The 19551-nt window shown below is 40.4% G+C and overlaps 4 protein-coding genes across 4 annotated transcripts; 2 read left to right on the top strand and 2 right to left on the bottom strand.

The window, feature by feature from the left end:
- Window positions 1–9402: 9402 nt before the first annotated feature.
- On the bottom strand, window positions 9403–10281 carry J4E82_003587 (uncharacterized protein; the record flags this gene model as incomplete). Its single annotated transcript, XM_051729872.1, has 1 exon — window positions 9403–10281. The coding sequence occupies one exon, from the start codon at window positions 10279–10281 to the stop codon at window positions 9403–9405; it is 879 nt and encodes a 292-aa protein (XP_051590546.1).
- A 1508-nt stretch (window positions 10282–11789) lies between these two features.
- J4E82_003586 (uncharacterized protein) lies at window positions 11790–12968 on the top strand (the record flags this gene model as incomplete). The annotated part of the gene is made up of 1 exon (XM_051729871.1): window positions 11790–12968. One exon carries the CDS (start codon window positions 11790–11792, stop codon window positions 12966–12968), a length of 1179 nt encoding a protein of 392 aa, XP_051590545.1.
- A 348-nt stretch (window positions 12969–13316) lies between these two features.
- J4E82_003585 (uncharacterized protein) lies at window positions 13317–15182 on the bottom strand (the record flags this gene model as incomplete). The annotated part of the gene is made up of 5 exons (XM_051729870.1): window positions 13317–13449; window positions 13525–14024; window positions 14088–14208; window positions 14264–14884; window positions 14941–15182. The coding sequence occupies 5 exons, from the start codon at window positions 15180–15182 to the stop codon at window positions 13317–13319; spliced, it is 1617 nt and encodes a 538-aa protein (XP_051590544.1).
- Window positions 15183–16144: 962 nt separating this feature from the next.
- On the top strand, window positions 16145–18346 carry J4E82_003584 (uncharacterized protein; the record flags this gene model as incomplete). The annotated part of the gene is made up of 2 exons (XM_051729869.1): window positions 16145–17500; window positions 17561–18346. The coding sequence occupies 2 exons, from the start codon at window positions 16145–16147 to the stop codon at window positions 18344–18346; spliced, it is 2142 nt and encodes a 713-aa protein (XP_051590543.1).
- Window positions 18347–19551: the final 1205 nt, after the last annotated feature.

Genomic DNA, 19551 nt, shown 5'->3' with positions numbered 1-19551 from the left:
AGCCTTTTTTTCTAGAATAATAGCTACTATAAACTTATATATACGCGTAGTACTAATTACGCTTAAAATAAACTTTAGGCGTATCTACTACTAAGTAGTATAGCGTTCTTGTATTTAATTAAGAGATATTTCTAAAAGAATTAACTCGTAGTCTACTAATTAAGTCTTCTTCAACTATTTTAGTAGGCTTCTAACTTAGAGCTATATTATTATTACTATCTAGTATAATAGACTTAGCTAGAGCTCTCTACCACTAGACTAGCCTTTTCTATTATAGTAGAAGGTTATAGAGTTAGCTTAACTCTATTAAGAAATAAACAGCCTTTATATAATAAAATTCTATTCTAATAACTTTACTGCTTAGAAAAAGGTATACTTATAAGGCATATATAATATTTAGTACAATAGCTTTAAGTTTGTATTTTTCTTAACCTTCTAAGACTAAGTTAAGTATTTTATTTTATGCTTATAAATAACTTAAAGTAGACTTACTATTAAATTATTTTTTATTTACTTTGTTTATCTTCTTATTATTCTCTTAAATATATTAACTAATTAACTAACTAATTATATACGCGTATATAGCTTTAGAGAAGTATACGTATGTAGCTTTAAATAGTAGAGAGTAAAAGGATTTAAGTAGTAATAAATTAGTATAGTTGAGTTATTTAGTAGAGTATATTAGGTTAGAAGAGAAAAAAGCAGTTTCTAATGATAACATTAAAATATTATATTAGTAATAATATAAAATAGTACTATTTATAATTCTAAAAGTATAGCGTAAAAGGTCTAAGCTCTAAGCGCTAAGCGTTAAGCGTTAAGCGCTACGTCTAGTATTATTATTATTCTTATATAAAGAAATTAGTAGTAATAAAGCTATAATAAAAGAAAGACTTATAATAGTAGGTTAGCTATAACTTATTTACAGCTATAAGAAAAAACTTAACCTACTTCTATAGATTTATAGAAAACTAAAACTAGTTACTATTAATCTTAGCTATATAGGCGTCTATAAGATACGCTATCTTCTATAATAGTAGGTTATTTGCGTTTAACTTTCTTACGTTAAGACGTAATATATTTTTTTAAAAAATACAGCGTTCTGCTATCTGCTTAGGTAATGTATTATAGTCAGTAGTATTAGCCTTAGCCTATAGAGGATAGTAACTAAGCTAGCAGCACATAATACTAGTAGTAATTACTAGTAGTACGTTCTTATGTAGCTTTAGAATAGAGCTAATATAGACTTAAAAAGTAACTTATATTCTATTCTTTAGAAGCTAGTAGCAAATTTATAGTACTATATTATAGATATTATAATTATAGAACTTACTATGGACAGTAGCTTTTTTAAAAGAGTTAATAAGAGAGTAAATATAGAAGATAGCTATAAGTATATCTATAGATATATTTGCAGACGTAATTATAGATATAGTAGTAATATTTAGCGCTAATAGTACTAGAAGATAGGCAAGTTATATACTTTTAAAAGTCTGCTTATTAAGTATCATATTATAAGGTCTTTTAAGCTCTCTCTTTAGGTACTATAATAACTCTCTTTAATATAACCTAAGAATAATAATATTATAACTAAGATTTAGTAAGCACTTTCTTCTTAAGTTTAAAAGACTTACTAGAAGTTACGTAAAGTCCTTTTCTAGGTAGCTGCAATTACAACTAATAATAAATCAAGAAATATCAGAGTTTTCTATAAAACTATAGAAATACGCAAATGTTATTGCTATCTGTATTCTATAGTACTAGTCTAGGTAAGACAAGTAACTATGCATATATAATATAGCTAACTAAGCTAAGTTAACACTTGTTCTAAGAGGTTTATATATGTAGAACGTTAAAGGTAATATTATAGGTGCTAAGTTACGTATAATTGTAACGCGCTAGTAACTAATAATGCAATATAGTACTATAATTTAAATAATGTAATATAGAGCTCTAGTTTAAATTACTGGAACTACGTTCTGCTAAAGAAAAAAACCTACTTTGTAGTTATAATTTGTTATAGGTTTTAAGCACAAGGTAGAGTGCTTAATATAGCTAATATTACAAGATTATATAATAGAATAGTAGTATGCTTGTAAAGGCAGAAGCCTTTAGACGCTAGATACAAAAAAAGCTTCTTAATTCATATATAAATAGCTATATCTAACGTTGACGTAAAGTCCTAGAGTGTAATTACTCTAATTGTAATATATAAAGTTCTTTAATAAGTATAAACATAGCTATATATAAGAAAGCTTAGTAAAGGTTTAAAAATACATTTATACTATAAAATAATATAGTGTAGCTTAATAGCGTTATACCTGTCTTCTATTACTAGTTTGTCTATTATATTAGTATATTGTAATCTATAGTAAACTTAAGTAAGTGTTAGGAAATAAACCTCTACTATAATACTATATGGTATATACTAACAGCGTTGTATTAAGGTTTTATGTATAGTGTATTTATAGTATTAAAAGAATTACAAGTATTAAGTACTTACTAGAGCTATAGTATCTAGGTAGTACTATTCTTTATTTTAATTTAACGTAATAATTAACTTAATATAACATAGTTTAAGTATAATAGAAACTAAAATATATATAATATAGTATATAAATATAGATTAACAATATCTAAAGTATAACAAACTATATACTAAAGTAATCTTTAGATCTACAAAATATAACTACAAAGCGTAAAATACAAGGGAAGCTATATAATAGTATCTAGACATAAAATATAGGTGCTATAACTAACATTACTATAAACCAGAACCTATACACTAGTAATAATCTATTATATACTATAAGCATAGTATAAAGTATTTAATAAAGCTAGCATTATATATTAATAATTAACCAGTAGTATACTTATAGATACATAAGTATATATACGCTATAGAAACAATTATTATAACTTGACTAAATTCTTTACCTTCTACCTATATATAACTATAATAATAACTTTCTAAAAACTAAGATATATAAACAGTTTTATTTAAGCTATAGAGATATACAACCCTTCTAGGCTTAAGAGAAAGAGCTTATAATATTTCTATAGTGCGTGTTATTATATTCTTATAATATTATAGAATTTTATATTGTATTAGAATTTTAAATAGCAAAGCTAAAACTAAGCGTACTTATATATTATTTTCTATTAATACTAAAACACTATCTTTTTGCTTCTAGATAGTAAGCTCTTGTATTTACACTATAATATAATATACTAACAAGTATAGCTATTGCTATAATACCTAGAGATAAAGTATTATTGCGCGTATTGTAGTAACTACTTTGCTGTGAAGCTCAAGTACTAGCGTGTCTATAACTATAAATTAAATTATAATTACTTTAACTACTAAGTAGCGTTGAATACCTATAGCTTAGTAGTTTAAATATCTAAGCCTCTAAGGCAACTATGTTTAGTTACGCGCTTATATTTCTTTAATATTTTCTAAGCTATCAAAGCTACTAAATTAGCAATCTATTACTAGATAAGTATTAGTAACTACTTTGTATTATACTTATTCTAAAAACTCAATAATAGTATAAATCAAGTATAGCTAGCTATTTAATATACCTTTAGTAACGTCTTAGAAGTAATAGATTTAGAAGGGATATAATACAGAAGTTAAGTTTAATTACTATAACTACGTTCTACTAAAGTAAAAAAACTACTTTCTATTATCAATTTGTTAAAGATCATAAGCATAGAGTAAAGTGCTTTATACAGCTAATATTATATAATTATAATAGGATAGCAACATGTTTGCAAGAGTATTAGCTTTTAGACCCGTAATAAAAAAAAACTTTATATAAAGAGAGAGAAAGAAAACTCTATACTAGTTTTACTTATCTATAGACTTGAAGGATATAGTCCTTAGAATAGAATATATAAATAGATCAAGCACGTGCTAATTGCATAACTATTAAATAATTAAACCTTAGGTTTATAGACCTCTTAGAGCTAATTAACTCTTAAGGCAGCTATCTAATTAATAGACTTAATACACACCAGTTTTAATCTACTTTTCTTGCTCTAACAATAGTAGAGTAATTACTTCTACTAAATATATAGAAGTATAACAGAAAAGTACTATATCTACAAAAGTATTAGTTTTAGACTTCTAATAATAGATGTACAGAAAGTTATTCAATTATCTATATAGATAATAAGTTATCTAAGTTATAATTTGCAATAGCTATATTGAACATCATAAAATAGATTAACAACATAATTCTTTATAGAATAATATTATTTAGCGCTAATTAATCTAAATCTATTAATAAACTTTGTATTTCTCAGAATCTACTTGTTATATCTATTATACAGCCTATGTTTAGGTCCTATAAACTATTTAATAATATAACTAAGTGATACTAATAATAAAATATATACATATAACGTTTTTTTTTTGCGTCTAAAGATGTTAATCTTTGTTAATATATTAGCATCTAACTATAATCTTATAGTTTTATTAGTATTAAGAACTTTTCTCTATACTTATATTTTGTTATAGATTTATACTATGAAGCAGTCTTTCCTTCTCTTCAGATAAGCTTAGTTCAATCTAGTAACCTAAACCTATGTCATATTGTATATCTTTTAAATCTATTAGCAACAGAGGTATTAAAGATATAAAACATTATTCTAGTGTAACGTAAGAACATATTAGATAACTATTATTATACTTATCTTACTTATGTTATATATAGCTTATTTAACTATGTTACTTAGGCTGTTACTAAAAAACTTAGTAGACTTAACTTTTGAAAAATAATATTATTTATATATCCTCTACCCTATTTAGTAAAGAGCTTTAAAATTTCTTAATCTTTTATTAGTTATAATACTAGCTATTTAGATATAACTATTTAAGAATATTAATTAACTATAATAAGTCTATTTGTAAGTTTATTAAATCTTTTTTTTAAGGTTAATAGTAAACGCCTAGATTAGAAAGCTTTGGTTATAATTGATAAAGTTTTAAAATTAATATATATATAGCTATCTGTAGTAAAGCTTAGTAAGTGTTTAGAGAAACACTTCTACTACAATATAATATAGTGTAATCTTATAGCGTTATATTCGCGTTTTATTATTAGCACGTCTATTATAGTAATACTGCTTAGTAGTAGATAGAGCTGACATTTATATTATAGAGTTAGTATAGTAATACACAGTTATATTAACCTATTTTAGCTGTCATCTTAAAAAAAGAGGCTATTATTAGAAAAACAAGCAAAGGAAAAGGAAAAGTAAAAGTAGTAGGGATTACGCAGTTTGAATATTAATATACAAATACTTTAGATTATTTACTAATTTAATATTATAGATTAAAGAATATTACTATATTTTGTAATCACAGCTAAGTACTTACTACCTCTGATAGCTTTTATAAACTTAAAAACAAACTAGTTATAGCTTATCTAAGCTTTTATATAGTCCTCTTTTAGATAGCTATACTATTAACTAATAATAGAATAAAAAACATTTAAGTTTCTTACTAGAATATAATAATACGTAGATGTTTTTACTTTTATATAGGCTTATATTATATATCACTATTCTAAGCAAGATAATAAATTCAATATATATAATTTAGCTAATAGAAGGAAATTAATAGTTTTTTATAAGTATTTCTTACTTTAGAGTAAAGTAATAGTTTAGAATTATAAAGCCTACGCTACTAATAGATTTAAAGAGTTTAGAATATAAATTAAGTTTATGCTATTATAACTGCACTTAACAAAAGACAAAAGCATAGTTAGATATTAATTTGCTATCAATTATAAGTATAGAGTAAAGTACCTAAACAGCTTATATCAAAAAGTTACACTAGAATAGGAGAATATAAACAAATATAGAAGCCTCTAGACGCTAAGCAAAGAAAAAAAAATAAATAGAATTATAAATATAAGTATAGATATAATAATAGTATTTATTACTTAAAGGCTTAAAGGTATAAGTATATTATTAATAACTCTAGAGTCTACTTATAAAGTCTATCTTATAAGATTCTTTAAGTATAATATTGTATCTCTCTAATATAACTTAGTAATAATAGTATTATAACACTTTATCCTTAGAAGCTTTTTATTTATTTAACTTTAATAAGCTTACTAAAGGCTACTTAAAGGCCCTCTAAAGGTCTCCTTTAAAAAGCTATAATAATAACTTATAATTAATTAAAATATATTAAAGCTTTTCACTAAACTATAAGACTATAGTATACTACTATCTTTAAGACTACTTATATCCTATAGTATTGATTTTAGTAGAATTAGTAACTAAATATATATAATATAGCTAACTAAACTAAGTTAAACTTTCTCTAAGATGTTTACGTTTATATAATATTATAAGTACTAAGTTACGTATATCTACAAAGCGCTAGCAGCGTATAATAGAATAAAGTACTATATAATAGATTAAACGATGTATTATACAGCTCTACTTTAAATTACTATAACTATACCCTACTAAAGAGATAAAACTACTTTATAGTATTAATTCATTATAGATAAAAAGTATAAAGCAAAGTAGTTAATATAGGTAATGTTATATTATTATAGTAGAATTATATTATACTCTCAAAAGTAGAAGCTTTTAGACGCTATAAATAGGAAAAAACAGTATTTAGTTAAATTTTATCTATAACAATACTATATAAAGAATATGTTTTATATATTTATCTTTAATTCTAAACAAAACTTTAGGTTCTAGTAATATATATAATATACTACTGTATAGTACTAGATTAAAGGTTCTATAAGCTAAGCGAATTTTTACTAAAACTAATTATCTTTGCAACACTATAATCTTTTATCTATCTAATAAAATCTTTAGAAAATTAAATATATAATAGAAGTTTACTAGCTCTGATACTTAAAGAAAGATGATAAGAAATATATATACAGATGTAAAAGAAGTATAGAGTTGAAGCTATAGGATTAAGAATTCCTTACAATTAGTATATAGAATTGTAATTTTATATATTATTTCTAACACTCTATACCTTCTCTCTATACTTCTTTTATACTTCTATATATATTCCTTAGCTCTATATTATAGAATTATAAAAAAACTAACTATTTATTTTTTATTTAAACTTTGTAAGATTATATCATATAAATAATATATTTTTCTTCTTCTTCAGTATAAGATTTTACTAAAGCTTAGTAAGAGAATTATTAGAAGTATAAAACCCTTATCTTATAATTTTACTTAATAACAGTTTTTATTTTAAAGTTTTTATAAGTTTTATATATTTTACTTAAATAGTTCTTTATATAATACTAGAAGTTAGTATGTAAGTGACTACTAAGTAGAGTATAGCTTAAGCTATATTCTAACCTACTAGCTACTCTAGTTACTAAGTTCTTTAACTACTATAAACACTGCTATAGCTAATTAGAGGTGTTTTTAGTTTAGTTAACTATATTTTATACTTTTATACTATATATTACCCTCTTAGAAGCCTTATAAGCAGAGTAATTTCTATTATTTAGTTATATAGCGTGTAAGCATAATATTACTATAGCAGAACTACATATATATACTCTATTAATATTACTCTAATACTAAAATCGAAGTGATATTGTAACATCATTATGAGTAGAACCACTCTCCGCGCGCTACGGTACAAAACATGGTCTCATCGGCAGCCCTGGCCCAACATCACCCTGACACAGCCAGTATCCTTGGCTCTCTCTTGTATCATCTCCGTGTGTCACCGGCAGCTTCAGTGGGGGATACGGATAGCGATCGAGAGCTCTTTTATGCACCACAGGCTTTTCACTATCTAACGATCTCCATAGCGATCTGTCCTTTCTGCTCTTCGACGGCTCTTCGCGTGGATGATCGTGCTTTGGTTGCAGCTGGTAATCCCACGCTGGCCAGTAATCCCGTTCGGGCAGCTCGACCTTCATGATGCGTAATCGCGTGGCTTTCCAGAAGGCATCAGCCAAGGGTAGAGCTGGACCTTCAAGGTGAGCGTGCCCGTAGAATTCTCTGATAGCGAACGATAAGCAGAACCTGCGGAGGTGGCCGCAGTGCTTGACGATATTGTCGAGAATTAGCTCTAGGTGGTCGAGGTTGTAGGAAGGCCTCCTGTTCTCTTGCTCGACGCAGCGCGCCTCAATGACTATCTCCAGTGAGGTAATAGATGCGAGTCGGTTGTGTGGTATAAGCTTCGGCAGGTGAGAGAGCAAAAACTGGCTCTGAATGGAGATGTAGTTATCAGAGAACAACACGTCAATGCCTTCAGCGTACGCTTGCCTGCACGACAGCAGGAAGCCCATTATGCCAATGCACCACACCTCTGGACCAGTCCTGTACGCATGGGGTCTGGTGGACCAATTCCGCTTGTGGTTTTCCATCTGCTGCATGCAATTATCATTCCATGGACCGAGCCAAGCGTATCGCATCGATGGAAGCTGCCTTGGTCCGTTCCGATTGCAGACGGTCCCTTTCCATCGCCAGGTTTCCTCTTCGTGCGCGATGTCCATATGAAGAACACGCTCACCAAAAGCCATAGTCAGAATGATACTCCGGATATCGTATGGTAATCGAAAGAAGAGGCATGTTGCTGTGTCAAAAGAAGTCGGCGTGATAGGACGTCTTGTGGAGGTAAAGAAGGGTGGCTGGTCCATAGACTGTTTTTCGCGAACTGGCCTGAACACCAAATGTGTCCTGAACCACGCGCCGAGTTTGGTCATTATTATTATTGGGGGTAAATGGAGACGCAAAGAGAGGATATTAAGACGCGGTAGATAGCTCATATACTCCACGTTGCCAAGCGGGGTAGCAGGTTTATGCAATCCGCACAAACACGACGAGCTGGGGTAGTTGTGTATGGAAGAGAGCATTAGCTGTGTTCCCCCCTGTGAACCTTGCAGCCACTGCTATGGAGTCAAACCTCGATCACTAGAGATTATCGCCTACCGTCAATATCATTCAATCTTCACGTTGCCATCGGCGTGATTCATATCAACGATGTGAACATTTTGTCACTTGACTCTGGGCGCGGGCGCTTCGAGGTTCAATCTATCTAACGGACGCTAAGCGGCGCTAGTCCCAACAAGCATCCCCCCTGAAATATTGAACTTGACCGCGCCGCACAACGCTACCACGACAACGTAGCCACTTCATGTGAACCAATTTCTTTTACTTGATTCTCGATTCTTACCTCCGCACAGTCAGACCTCGAAGGGGAAATCGTGACCGAATCGCTCATACACCAACGCAGTAGTAGTAATCTGGCCACAGATTCTGGCAATCGCTCCCTACAGCGGGGTTCCATTTGTAAAACTGGCTAAATCAAGCTGTCAGTAGGTGTTCTGCGATGAGAATTTGTCACATTTAGGGGGCGAATAGACTCGATAAAGAAGATACTCACTCCAGGCTAATGCCGGAACCAGACGCCATTGACCAGCAGAGATCGCCTGGCTGTTGCAGGTGGAACTTCACGCAGTCTTCTGTCATGCCTTCGCGAACAGGTGAAGGCGTCTGCACAGGCTGTGGAGCAGCAGTGGCAGTCGTTGCCGGCTGGGTCGATGCGATTGTTCGCGTCAGGGAAGGCGCACCTGAAGTACGCGTTGTCGGCGTGCCTGGACGACCTATACAGTACCATGCGTCCGAAACGATGCCACTGCAATCGCTGAAGACAGACGGGTTCCATTTCGCAAACTCCGCCATGCTGAAACTGCCAAACATGAGCGTGACATCGTCGCATGTATCGTCAAAGGTCGTTCGGTACCATCGCGCACAATCCGATGGGTACCCGAAAGGAATGTTGCCCTCAGTCGGTTTCATCGTCTGGTGAGCGGGTAGCGGGAGGTCACCGTCAGAGTATGCGCCAATGCAATACCAGGTGTCGAGCCAGAGGCCCAAGCAATTGCCATCCAGGGCCGGATTCCACGCCACGAATTCTTGTTGCGAGAAATAGCCGTACAAGCTGACCAGATCGTTACAGTTTTGATCGGCTGAAACCTGATGGAACACCTTGCAATTGGAGGGCATAGGTCCATGCGATGGTGTCGGCGCGAAGCTCGAATCAGCCGTAGGTAAAGTAACAGGTGTGTACTTAGTGGGCTCAGGCGGCGCGCTGAACGCAGGCTGCGCGGTCTCCCACTCGAGATTGCTATCACCTACCTGCCGTTGGACGCCAACGCACACCCAGTAACCGGCTATGAGCATTTCGCAGTCCTCTTTTGCTGCTGGGTTCCAGTCCAAGAACACATCGACAGACTTGAGGCCGAACAAATTCAACATTTGCTGACATGTGTCACCAGGGACCACGCGATGCCACGCATTGCAGATCGCTATCTGCCCCATCAGCGTCTTAGTTGGTGGCCACGTCTTTTGAGTACTTGTGGTCGACAAGTTCCATGAGGTAACGGGATGCATGATCGAGTAAGTGAAGTTGTATGAGGTAGTTGGCGTGGTAGGGACTGACGTGACAATAGCCTGGGACGTGGGCTTGGAGGAGATAGTAGTCTTCGAGGTAGATGTGGAACTGATAGCTGTGGTGGATCTAGAACTGCTTTGTCCGATTCTCACACAATATGCGGAGTCGATCCAAAAGTTGTCACGGCAGTCAGACGAAACTGCGGGATTCCATTTGAGGAACTGCTCTAAAGATATGCCATAACGCTGTGATACACTTTGGCAATTATCGTCCTTGACCACGGTGTGCCATCCATTGCAGTTCTCAGGTTGACCTGGATGAACGGAGCCGCCGGGGCTGGAGCTCTGAGCGATGGCAACTGCGAGAAATAGGCCAGCGACTAGCCAGATGGCTTTTTGGGTGTGAGGACGCATTTTGAAAGCAGAAAAGATGTCTACGCAAAAGAATGGCTGAACGAGCAGGCGAGTGGCAAGAACAGGAGCCAAAGGTCCAAAGACCGGACCCTGCCCAGGTGATTTACGGATTTGTCCGTGTATGCTGGCCTTTTGCTCTGACCGTCTGGAAAGAAACTGTTGAGGATTGAAAGAGGGCGAAAAGTTAGAGATTTTCGTAGACTATAGAAGTTGGAGAGTTGGAGGGCGTCAAAGTGGGTGACTGAGAGTCAAGATATCTAAGACATGTACCGTTTAAGCCTGACGAGCCGATTTCTGACTTCTGGGGTAGAGACGATGGTGTAAGCCAGGGCGAATGTCGCAAAGGGAGGAAGATACAGGTCGCCTCTTGGCTGCATGGTGGAGCTGTGGGATGCTGCATGATTCAATATCTAGCCTATGTCCCGAGTAGGGTTAGGTACCTAGCGCAGCCAAGACTGTCTGCAGGAACCCAGCGTGCAATTGCGATCAGGCGTCCCTCATCTTCATTTAGCACACTGTATTGCTTGCCCTGGCTCTGCGACATTGCCTAGCGCATCGCATGTGGGATGCAAGCAGGGTTTATATCACTAAGAATAACACCTTCCGTATCCGTCTGTGAAGCCCGGCACTAGTAGGGGAGTCTGGTCGATGCTTCTATAGTCTGCAGAAGGGATTTCCTTCATGGGGCGGTAAGATGAACTGACCATGTTCACTATCAACACACAGGAAGTACGTGCGATCACCAGAGGCAGTTTTTGGGTGAACGGATGGAGCGCCAAGAGCAAGAGACGGACACTGCTTTAATTCTATGTCTCTTTGTTTCTGCCTAACCATTCTAAGTCGACTCATTAGACCATTCTTCCTTTCCAGTCATAAAACACCATCAATCCGTCCTCTAGGGCTTCAGTCACACCTTGTTTCGCTCACCCATACACTCATTATACCTTAATTTCTCCATCATGCATATCTCCCCTGTCTTCATCGTCGGTCTCTTGCTGGCCAACGCTGAAGGCGTCCTTGGAGGTAGCAGATTTTGGGAGGCTAAGGCCCCGAACAAGCGGATGAAGTCCATGCCAGAATATCAACCCCTGGAGACATTCAATTCAACGTCGCCACTCATCAAGCGCGCTATGTCTATCAAGAGCCTGCCCAGCGACGTCGGGGCAAATCGCATCTGGCCTAACAAGAAGATCAAGTACTGCTTTGTCGCTGACCCAACTGCCGCATTCCGGGGCCAATGGGAATCCGCTATGCGAGCATGGGCGGCCCTCGATAGACACGGATTCACCTACGAGGAGGTCTCCCGGGAGATCTGCACCTCGCAGCCCAGCTCCCATCTACGCATCTTCTACAACAATAACGGCCGGCTGACTTCGACGGTCGGCATACCCGTTATTGATGACGCTGCAAACCAGGCTGATCCAGATAATGCCGTGATAGGGCCCTTCACGCACCTTTCCGATTTGGCAACTGTCGGTCAGGAAGATGTCGTTGCTAACATGGCCCACGAACTCGGTCACATATGGGGCTTGCACCATGGGCACCAAATTCCAGATCACTGGGAAGTGAGCGATGAAGATATCTTCGACAGCTGGAACATCAATGGTGGCAAAGAAGCGCTCTTTGCGACCAGCAAGTTTAATTGCGAGAATCTCAAAGATCACGACACTGTGAAGGAGAAAGTTCAAAAGTTAGTGGATGCCGCAGTAGGAGCCGAGAGAGACGGTCTAGAGGATGAGCAAACTCGCCTCTGCATCTCTCGGGATGTTGCCCAAAAGTACGGTTTCAGTGCTTCCGAATGGCTTCCCATGGTGAACACTGCCAGAATGGTTATAGACGAAGACTTTGATCGAGACTCAATCATGCTATACCCCTCTCGTGCAGGTGGCAAAGAGTCTGGCAGTGTTCGCGCAATCGTCATGACATACAAAGATGGCTCCGAAATCCCAAACAGAGTGACTCCCAGTATTATGGACGTGGAGCGTCTGGTGGCACTATACGGCGACCCAGCGCCCTCCACACTGCAAGTGCCGCATGTAGGGAAGGGAAGTAAGTTTTTAAACAAGTTCAAAGAACTGAGGAAGAAAGCCAGCTTTAGGCGATATGGTGATACAAAGGATGGAATCTGCCCTAGTTGAGGTGGCGCATCACATCACAAGCACGAGCGAAACCTCTCTACAAATGATTAAACGTAGTATCTTGATCCAATCCCCGCCTTGCCGCAAACATTGACTTTAATAATATGTTATGGAGCTCATGTGGATACTGCTTTCAAGCACGACGGTATCTGACCGCGGAATCGCTTCGTTGACTAATCTCAATGCGGACCACCACCCATGAAGCAACAGCAGCATATAGTTTATAATGACAACCCTAGGTCTTCAATGGCGGGGGGTGACAGTGGCGTATTGACTCCAAGTTTTGATGAAGATAAATTTATGATAGATTGAACGTCACTCAGTGCGACAACACTGCCAGTTTGCTTTTCACAACTCGGGTCTTTCACCGCATTCGAAAACTTGCTTTGGCCTGTACGTGGGCAGCTTAGGCCGCTGAATATTTTCACCAAGAGCCTCCGTGAGAGTACCGTCATCAAGGTCGATAGCCCAGACCATGGTCCTATTATGAAGTTAGCGAATGACATTCAAGACAAACCTGGGAAAGATGAGCCAAGACCAAGACTGTCGGACTTACCCTCCCAAGCAGTGCTGATGAGCAAAATTGATCTTCGATCCGAGAGTCTTGGTATCGTCAAATGATACCCACTGGTCTGAGTTCCAGGTCACAATCTTCACTGCGGCGTCCTCGTCGTACGTGACGGCAGCGCCGTTAGCGATGACCTCATTGATTTCAGCCGCCGATAGAACACCTGGTGTGCCCGTGCAGGCGCCCCCGTTAGCGCCCTCGCTAAACTCGCATCCGGCCTTCATGCAGCCTGGGTCTTTCATCGTAAAGCTGCGACCGTAGAAGCCAAGACCAAGAACAACGCGCTCTGGATTGATGTTGTTGCGCCATAAGAGCTCAAGGCCCATTTTGATCTCGGTCAGATTTGTATGTGCCTGCGCAATAGGGCCAAGGCTGTCGATGCTGGCATCCCAAACGCCGTGAATATCATATGTCATCATGTTGAACCAATCCAGATAGGGCTCCATCCCTTGGAGATTGAAGCCGCGGAGGTACCAATAGGAGGCCGGCTGCCAGAATTAGTCACGATCGAACAGCGCGGAAGCAGAGCAGAGAGGGGATGTGCCACTTACGAGAGTCAGACTAATACCATATTCTCTCCCAGACGAGTTCAAGCGCGCCCTCAGACGTCGCAAAAGGTTGACGTAATTGTCAAAGTCGGCAGGGATACCGCCTCTGTCCTCTGCCACAGGGCTAAAGCGACTGCGTCAGTCCATAACCAGAAGATGATCATAACATAGCTACTTACTACTCCCAGTCGAGGTCAACGCCATCTAAGTTATACCGCTGCATGAAGGTCAATAACGAGTCAAAAAACCTATCTTGGTTGGCCTCGCTAGCAACCATGTCAGAGAATGCTGTACGGTATGGACCAGGATCATTCATAGCCCAACCACCAACAGCGATCCAGACCTTAAGGTCGGGCTGCTTCTCCTTGAGTGCCGCGACGCGGCCGTAGCGCTGTCCCGTGCCGGGATCCATATCCTCAATGTGGAACGTGTTGGGGTTGATAAGAGCAAAGGCGAAGTTGATGTGCGTCCAATGGCCCAGTGGAATGTCCTCAGGCTCCATGTTACCGCAGGGCCGCTGGTAGTTCCAGCCTTCATAGTATCCGATAGTACGGGCGTCAGCGGTCCGCTGTGAAAGGTCGCACTGAGGATGTGGTACAGGATTCGGGCCGCAAAAGTCGACTGTCGTGCCGCAGAAGCCGTGCTTGCTGCAGCAGACGTTGAGCGGACAAGTCGTGAGGTTCGCATATTGGAGACCCCAGTTATCCCCGTCACACTCAGATTTACGTTCACAGTCGCTTGTGCATTTGGGGCCACAGAAAACGGGTCCGAAACCGCAGGCACCAGTGCCGGTGTCGTCGCTGATGGCACTGGTTAGCCGTACTGTTGATCGTATTTGTAGCTTTGTTCAACTTACAGAGGTCCGCAACATCCGAGATTACAAGGCTTTGTTGCGGTGCACGTGTAGTCGGGTGGATCCTCGTTTGCCTTGATGAGCATTTCTCGAGCCTGAGGTGTGGTTTCCTGACCGGCAACATTCTCTATGAGTAACTTGATTTCGGCCTGACCTGCAAAAGAACTCAGATCGAGTGCCTCTGTAGTTATCAAGATGCCTAAGACGAGGTATATGCACTGAGATGAAACATATTTGGTAACCATGATGATTGTAAGAAAATCTGAAGAAATTTTGTACAATGACAAACAAGATCTACCTAGGTAGCCACCTTTCGTGATGAAAAGGAAGACTGAAAAGAGATGTTAAGATGCTGCATGAGACGAGAACCCGACGATCGGAAGATGCGCGGGCAGCGAGCAGAGCGTACCTAGGTAGTTCCGACCCGTCCGTGATCGCGGATAGAACTATCACAGATGACTAGGCGAGATCCTTCCGAGCGCTTACGGGGGTAGGGGTTCAATCGACAAAGACCTCATCTCCATGTAATGTCTGCTCCTGCATGATGCATATGCCAAGGTGAACGAAGGATGAGGTTAGGTTTGCCAATGTGGATCAACAAGGGCCCTTCCGAGTCGGAGCGCCACTAACTTCCGCCCTGCATTTAACCGCCGAGTCCAGCTGGGGCTTAACCATATTCAGAACTTTCCGAGACTCACGGCTGACGCAGGTACGCCTTACGCCCCGGTACATTGCAGCAAATCTAGAAAGGCAATAAATCCCATGCGGTTCTGGGCTTGCAGGCATGTATCCGCTATGAGGCCAAGACTTTGATAGTAGGTACCTAGGTACGTTACATAGAGTTGGGTCACGTCGTGCAGTATTTCGCCTGCCTAATATGATTTAGTTTTCATACCCGCATGTGAGGGATTGGTACTTGCATTCCTTCAAAGCGACCAAAACGGCACTTTGTGGCGCACAATTGTTAGCGATATTTGTGATTCACATTTGGGCAAAACCTCTGTCACGTTGAGGCGGCAACCGTGCATCTCGACACTTGTGCGTCTGAGCATCTCCCGTAAGCTCCTTTGCTGTCTGTCTCTCTCGATCCATCGGCCAATTTTTCATACTCTGTTCTTTCATCGCTCATAACGCCGACCTTGTACAATCTATATCAACCCCATTTTACATCCATGTCGCTTATCTTAGCTCAATTAGACAAACCATCATGATGCTCAAGTTCATGATAGACCTTTTGGTTCTGATTGGCACGACAGATGGCCATATGCCGCACCATGCGCAACATGGAAGACATAGCAGGAGCGCAGGACGACATCCTCACCCAGAACTCGAAGCATCTTCCAGCTGGGTCTCTTCTCCGGCCTCGTTACCCCTCCGCAAACGAGATAGCGATCCTAGCAACATGGAATGGATCAAACGCTGGGCAGCCATCGGCGACAGCTATACAGCCGGCATTGGTGCCGGAAGACCCCTTGGCCACATGATCACCGCGGACGAGGTCGCTATAAGAGTACCTAGTGGCTTAGATGAGGTTCGCGACAACTGGAAATGTTCTAGATATGATATGGCCTATCCTAAGGTTATAGAGGCGCAGTTCGGCGCCCATGTTGAGAAGGACGGCGGCTTCCAGTACCTCGCGTGTAGCGGCGATCGTTCTGAACAGATCTATCAGCAAGCTAAGGCCTTGAAGGGCAAGCTGGATTTTGTCACTTTTACCTCAGGCGGGAACGATCTTTGTCTAGCCAAGATTATTGCAGACTGCATCATGCTCCCCTACGGAAAGACATCCGCCTGCGAAACGGTCATCGCAAAGGCCCAGGAGAATGCGAAGTCAATGATCAAAGGTAACATCAAGGAGATTTTGGAAGCGCTCGATGAGAAGATGAACAAAGACGGCATTGTCGTTGTTAACGGCTACGCGCAATTCTTCGATTCGACCACGGACAATTGCGATCACCAATCATGGGACATCTTTTGGTTCCTCCCATTAGGCATCACTTACCGTGCTCTCACTATCTCACGCCGCAACACCTTTAATCAGCTGGTCCTTGACATCAATCAGTCCATCGGCGACGCTGTCAACGAAGCTGCTAAAAGTGACAAGATTAATTATAAAGTAGGCTATGCCGGATGGGATGATTGGGTCTCTACTGTTGTCGACGCCAGGATGTGCTCGCCCAGCAGCAACGGCGACTACCCGGATCCCAAACAGCCAGACATGCACTTCATCAAGCCTGACACGCACCCCTGGGGTAGTTGGGAAGATGAATTCGAACGGCAGGAGCTGCGCAAGCGCGACATGGACCTCGAAGAATTGCTGAATTCAACTAGACTCTCTAACTCGGAAAAACGCCGGGTCAATCGCGTCAAGGCCATTATGGAGGCCCGTGATAGAAGAATAGAGCGCACACTCTACGACTCTGTGCTATACAAGTCACCCGACCCCCGCGCTGCTGTCAGACACAAGCTTGACTCCCGAGCACCCTCACCGCCGGGCTGCCCTGGGGATGGCGGCGCTGACATGACCTTGGGCATGGGTATGCCAGACCACGTTGGCCAAAATGTGAGTGTTTCCTGTGTTCGCCCAGATGACTACGCATGTACTTCCCACTAACACGCGCAGTTCCATCCAAACGTGGCCGGTCACACAACTATAGCCTCTTTCGCCCTCGCTGAACTCATGGATCTGCGCTCCATCGTTCTTGGTGTTGACTCGCCCGCATGCACTGTCACGGATGAGTTTACGTGTTTCTCAAAAACTGGTAGCAAGTTCTATGTCAGTGGCAATCGTACGAATGAGAACTATGAAGAATTTTGTAAGGAGGTAGAAGAGAAGCACTCCAAGGACTCGATTAATTGGAGTTACTCCAAGAGCTACGACCTTGGCACGCCAGAAGAACATGACTACGTCGTCAGTCTAGGGAATGGTGTCTCGGCATTCGATAAAGACCAGTGCATTGAGTCTATGAAGAAGCTCATCAATTCATGCGATACTTCCGACAACCCCATGAACTGGAAGGGCGGTGGACGTTATATTCGTGGAAGCGGAGACTACAAGTACGAGCTCAACCCCCGCCGCAGCAATCGCCCTTGGCCATGGCCTAAAAATCCTTACGGCAGATGCGAGGGCTGGTACAAGGGGACCCATGGACGCTATAAGGTTGAGGGTGCTGGCTTCGCCACCTGGGATCATGGCGGAAAGACTCTTCGGTCTAACATGGACAGTTGCTATGGACTCGGTACGACGTTTTGGAAATTCGAGTACTTTGACAACCCGGCTGATCATGATGGGCACGAATGGTACGCTACCTTCAGTACGCCAATCTGGGTTCGCGCGCGCTGTTGGAACAACAACAAGGTTGTCAAAGCCGCAGGAGGATGGACGAATGGGTGTAAGGGCAATGATTAGGAGCTTTCTCAGAGTAATTTGGTTCGTACGTAGATGAACTTAGAGGTCGCGCAGAATGAATCCCAATCACGTTCCAACACCTTTTGATGACGGATCTCATCTTGCGCAGTTCGTTGGTACATGTTTGATAGACTTGCTCATCCCTCCTCTTCACATTTTGTCACTCACAAAACACCAAATCTTTTCGACTCCCCACACGCCTTGGTCCTCATTGACGAAGCATCATGTGAAGCGATTGGAAAGTGCACCTCGCTTGTTCTCCCACATCATATGGCGAAAGTTGCATGTTCGGGATCGAAGCGGTAGCGATGGAACCATAAGTAGGGCCAAGCCTTTAATGTCTTGACAGACTTACTTACAAGCTTCTACTGATACATTAGCTTCTAGTCGGTCTATACAATTCAACGCAACCCGACCGAGCTGCCACCGCTGCCGTCGTCCAAAGACTTTCCGGGCCCACGCAAGTGCACCTTGCGTATCACCATCCTGCACTTGAACGACCCGCATGGATCCTACCCTGCCGCGGCGAACAAGCTGCCACGCAATCATGAAGGCTTTGTATGCATAGAGAAGAACCCAGGGTGCTTCGGTTTCTGGCGATGTGGTCACATCCAGGTACCGCAGAAACCAGTCGACATGTGGTTGAACTAGATCTGAGATGCGTGATTCACAAAGAAACTCACACGACGGCGCATGGTCTGTAAGCTGGTACAGTACTGCATCTATGCTCCCTTCGATGATACCACTAGTGTGTGTAGGTGACCACATTTGTAATTCAATCATCGCCGTCTCCCAGGTGATTTCACTCAGCGAAACCTGCTTTGGGTCTGAATTGTTTCCGCGTGGCCGGGCAAAAGGCTCTAGGGCAACAAGAGAGGACCTGAGTGGCTCCACTCTATCTGTGCTCAGAATACCTGTTATCGTAGACCAACCAGACACCTCTCGAGCACTGGAAATGAGGAATTGATTTATGTTGATAGTTGCATAAGGGTCGAATGGAGACAATGTAAGTAGATCCGGACTGGAAGTCAAGAATTGTTTAACCACTTCGGAGAATTGTGTTGGCGGGCCAGTCTGTCTCAGGAGTAATTGCTTGCGTGCCCATTCGCCAGAGTTTGCTGCTGTCCAATGATCTGTTGCACAAGGCAACTCCTGTTTGATTTCTAGATGCGATAATGATCGGGGGACAGAAAGTGCCTGGTACC

This window comes from Alternaria postmessia (genome assembly GCF_024291825.1).
Source record: "Alternaria postmessia strain BMP 2775 chromosome Unknown scaffold_15, whole genome shotgun sequence".
Lineage (NCBI taxonomy): Eukaryota > Fungi > Ascomycota > Dothideomycetes > Pleosporales > Pleosporaceae > Alternaria > Alternaria postmessia.
The sequence above is the reverse complement of the archived record's forward strand: the minus strand, read 5'-3'. Positions and strand labels throughout refer to the sequence as shown.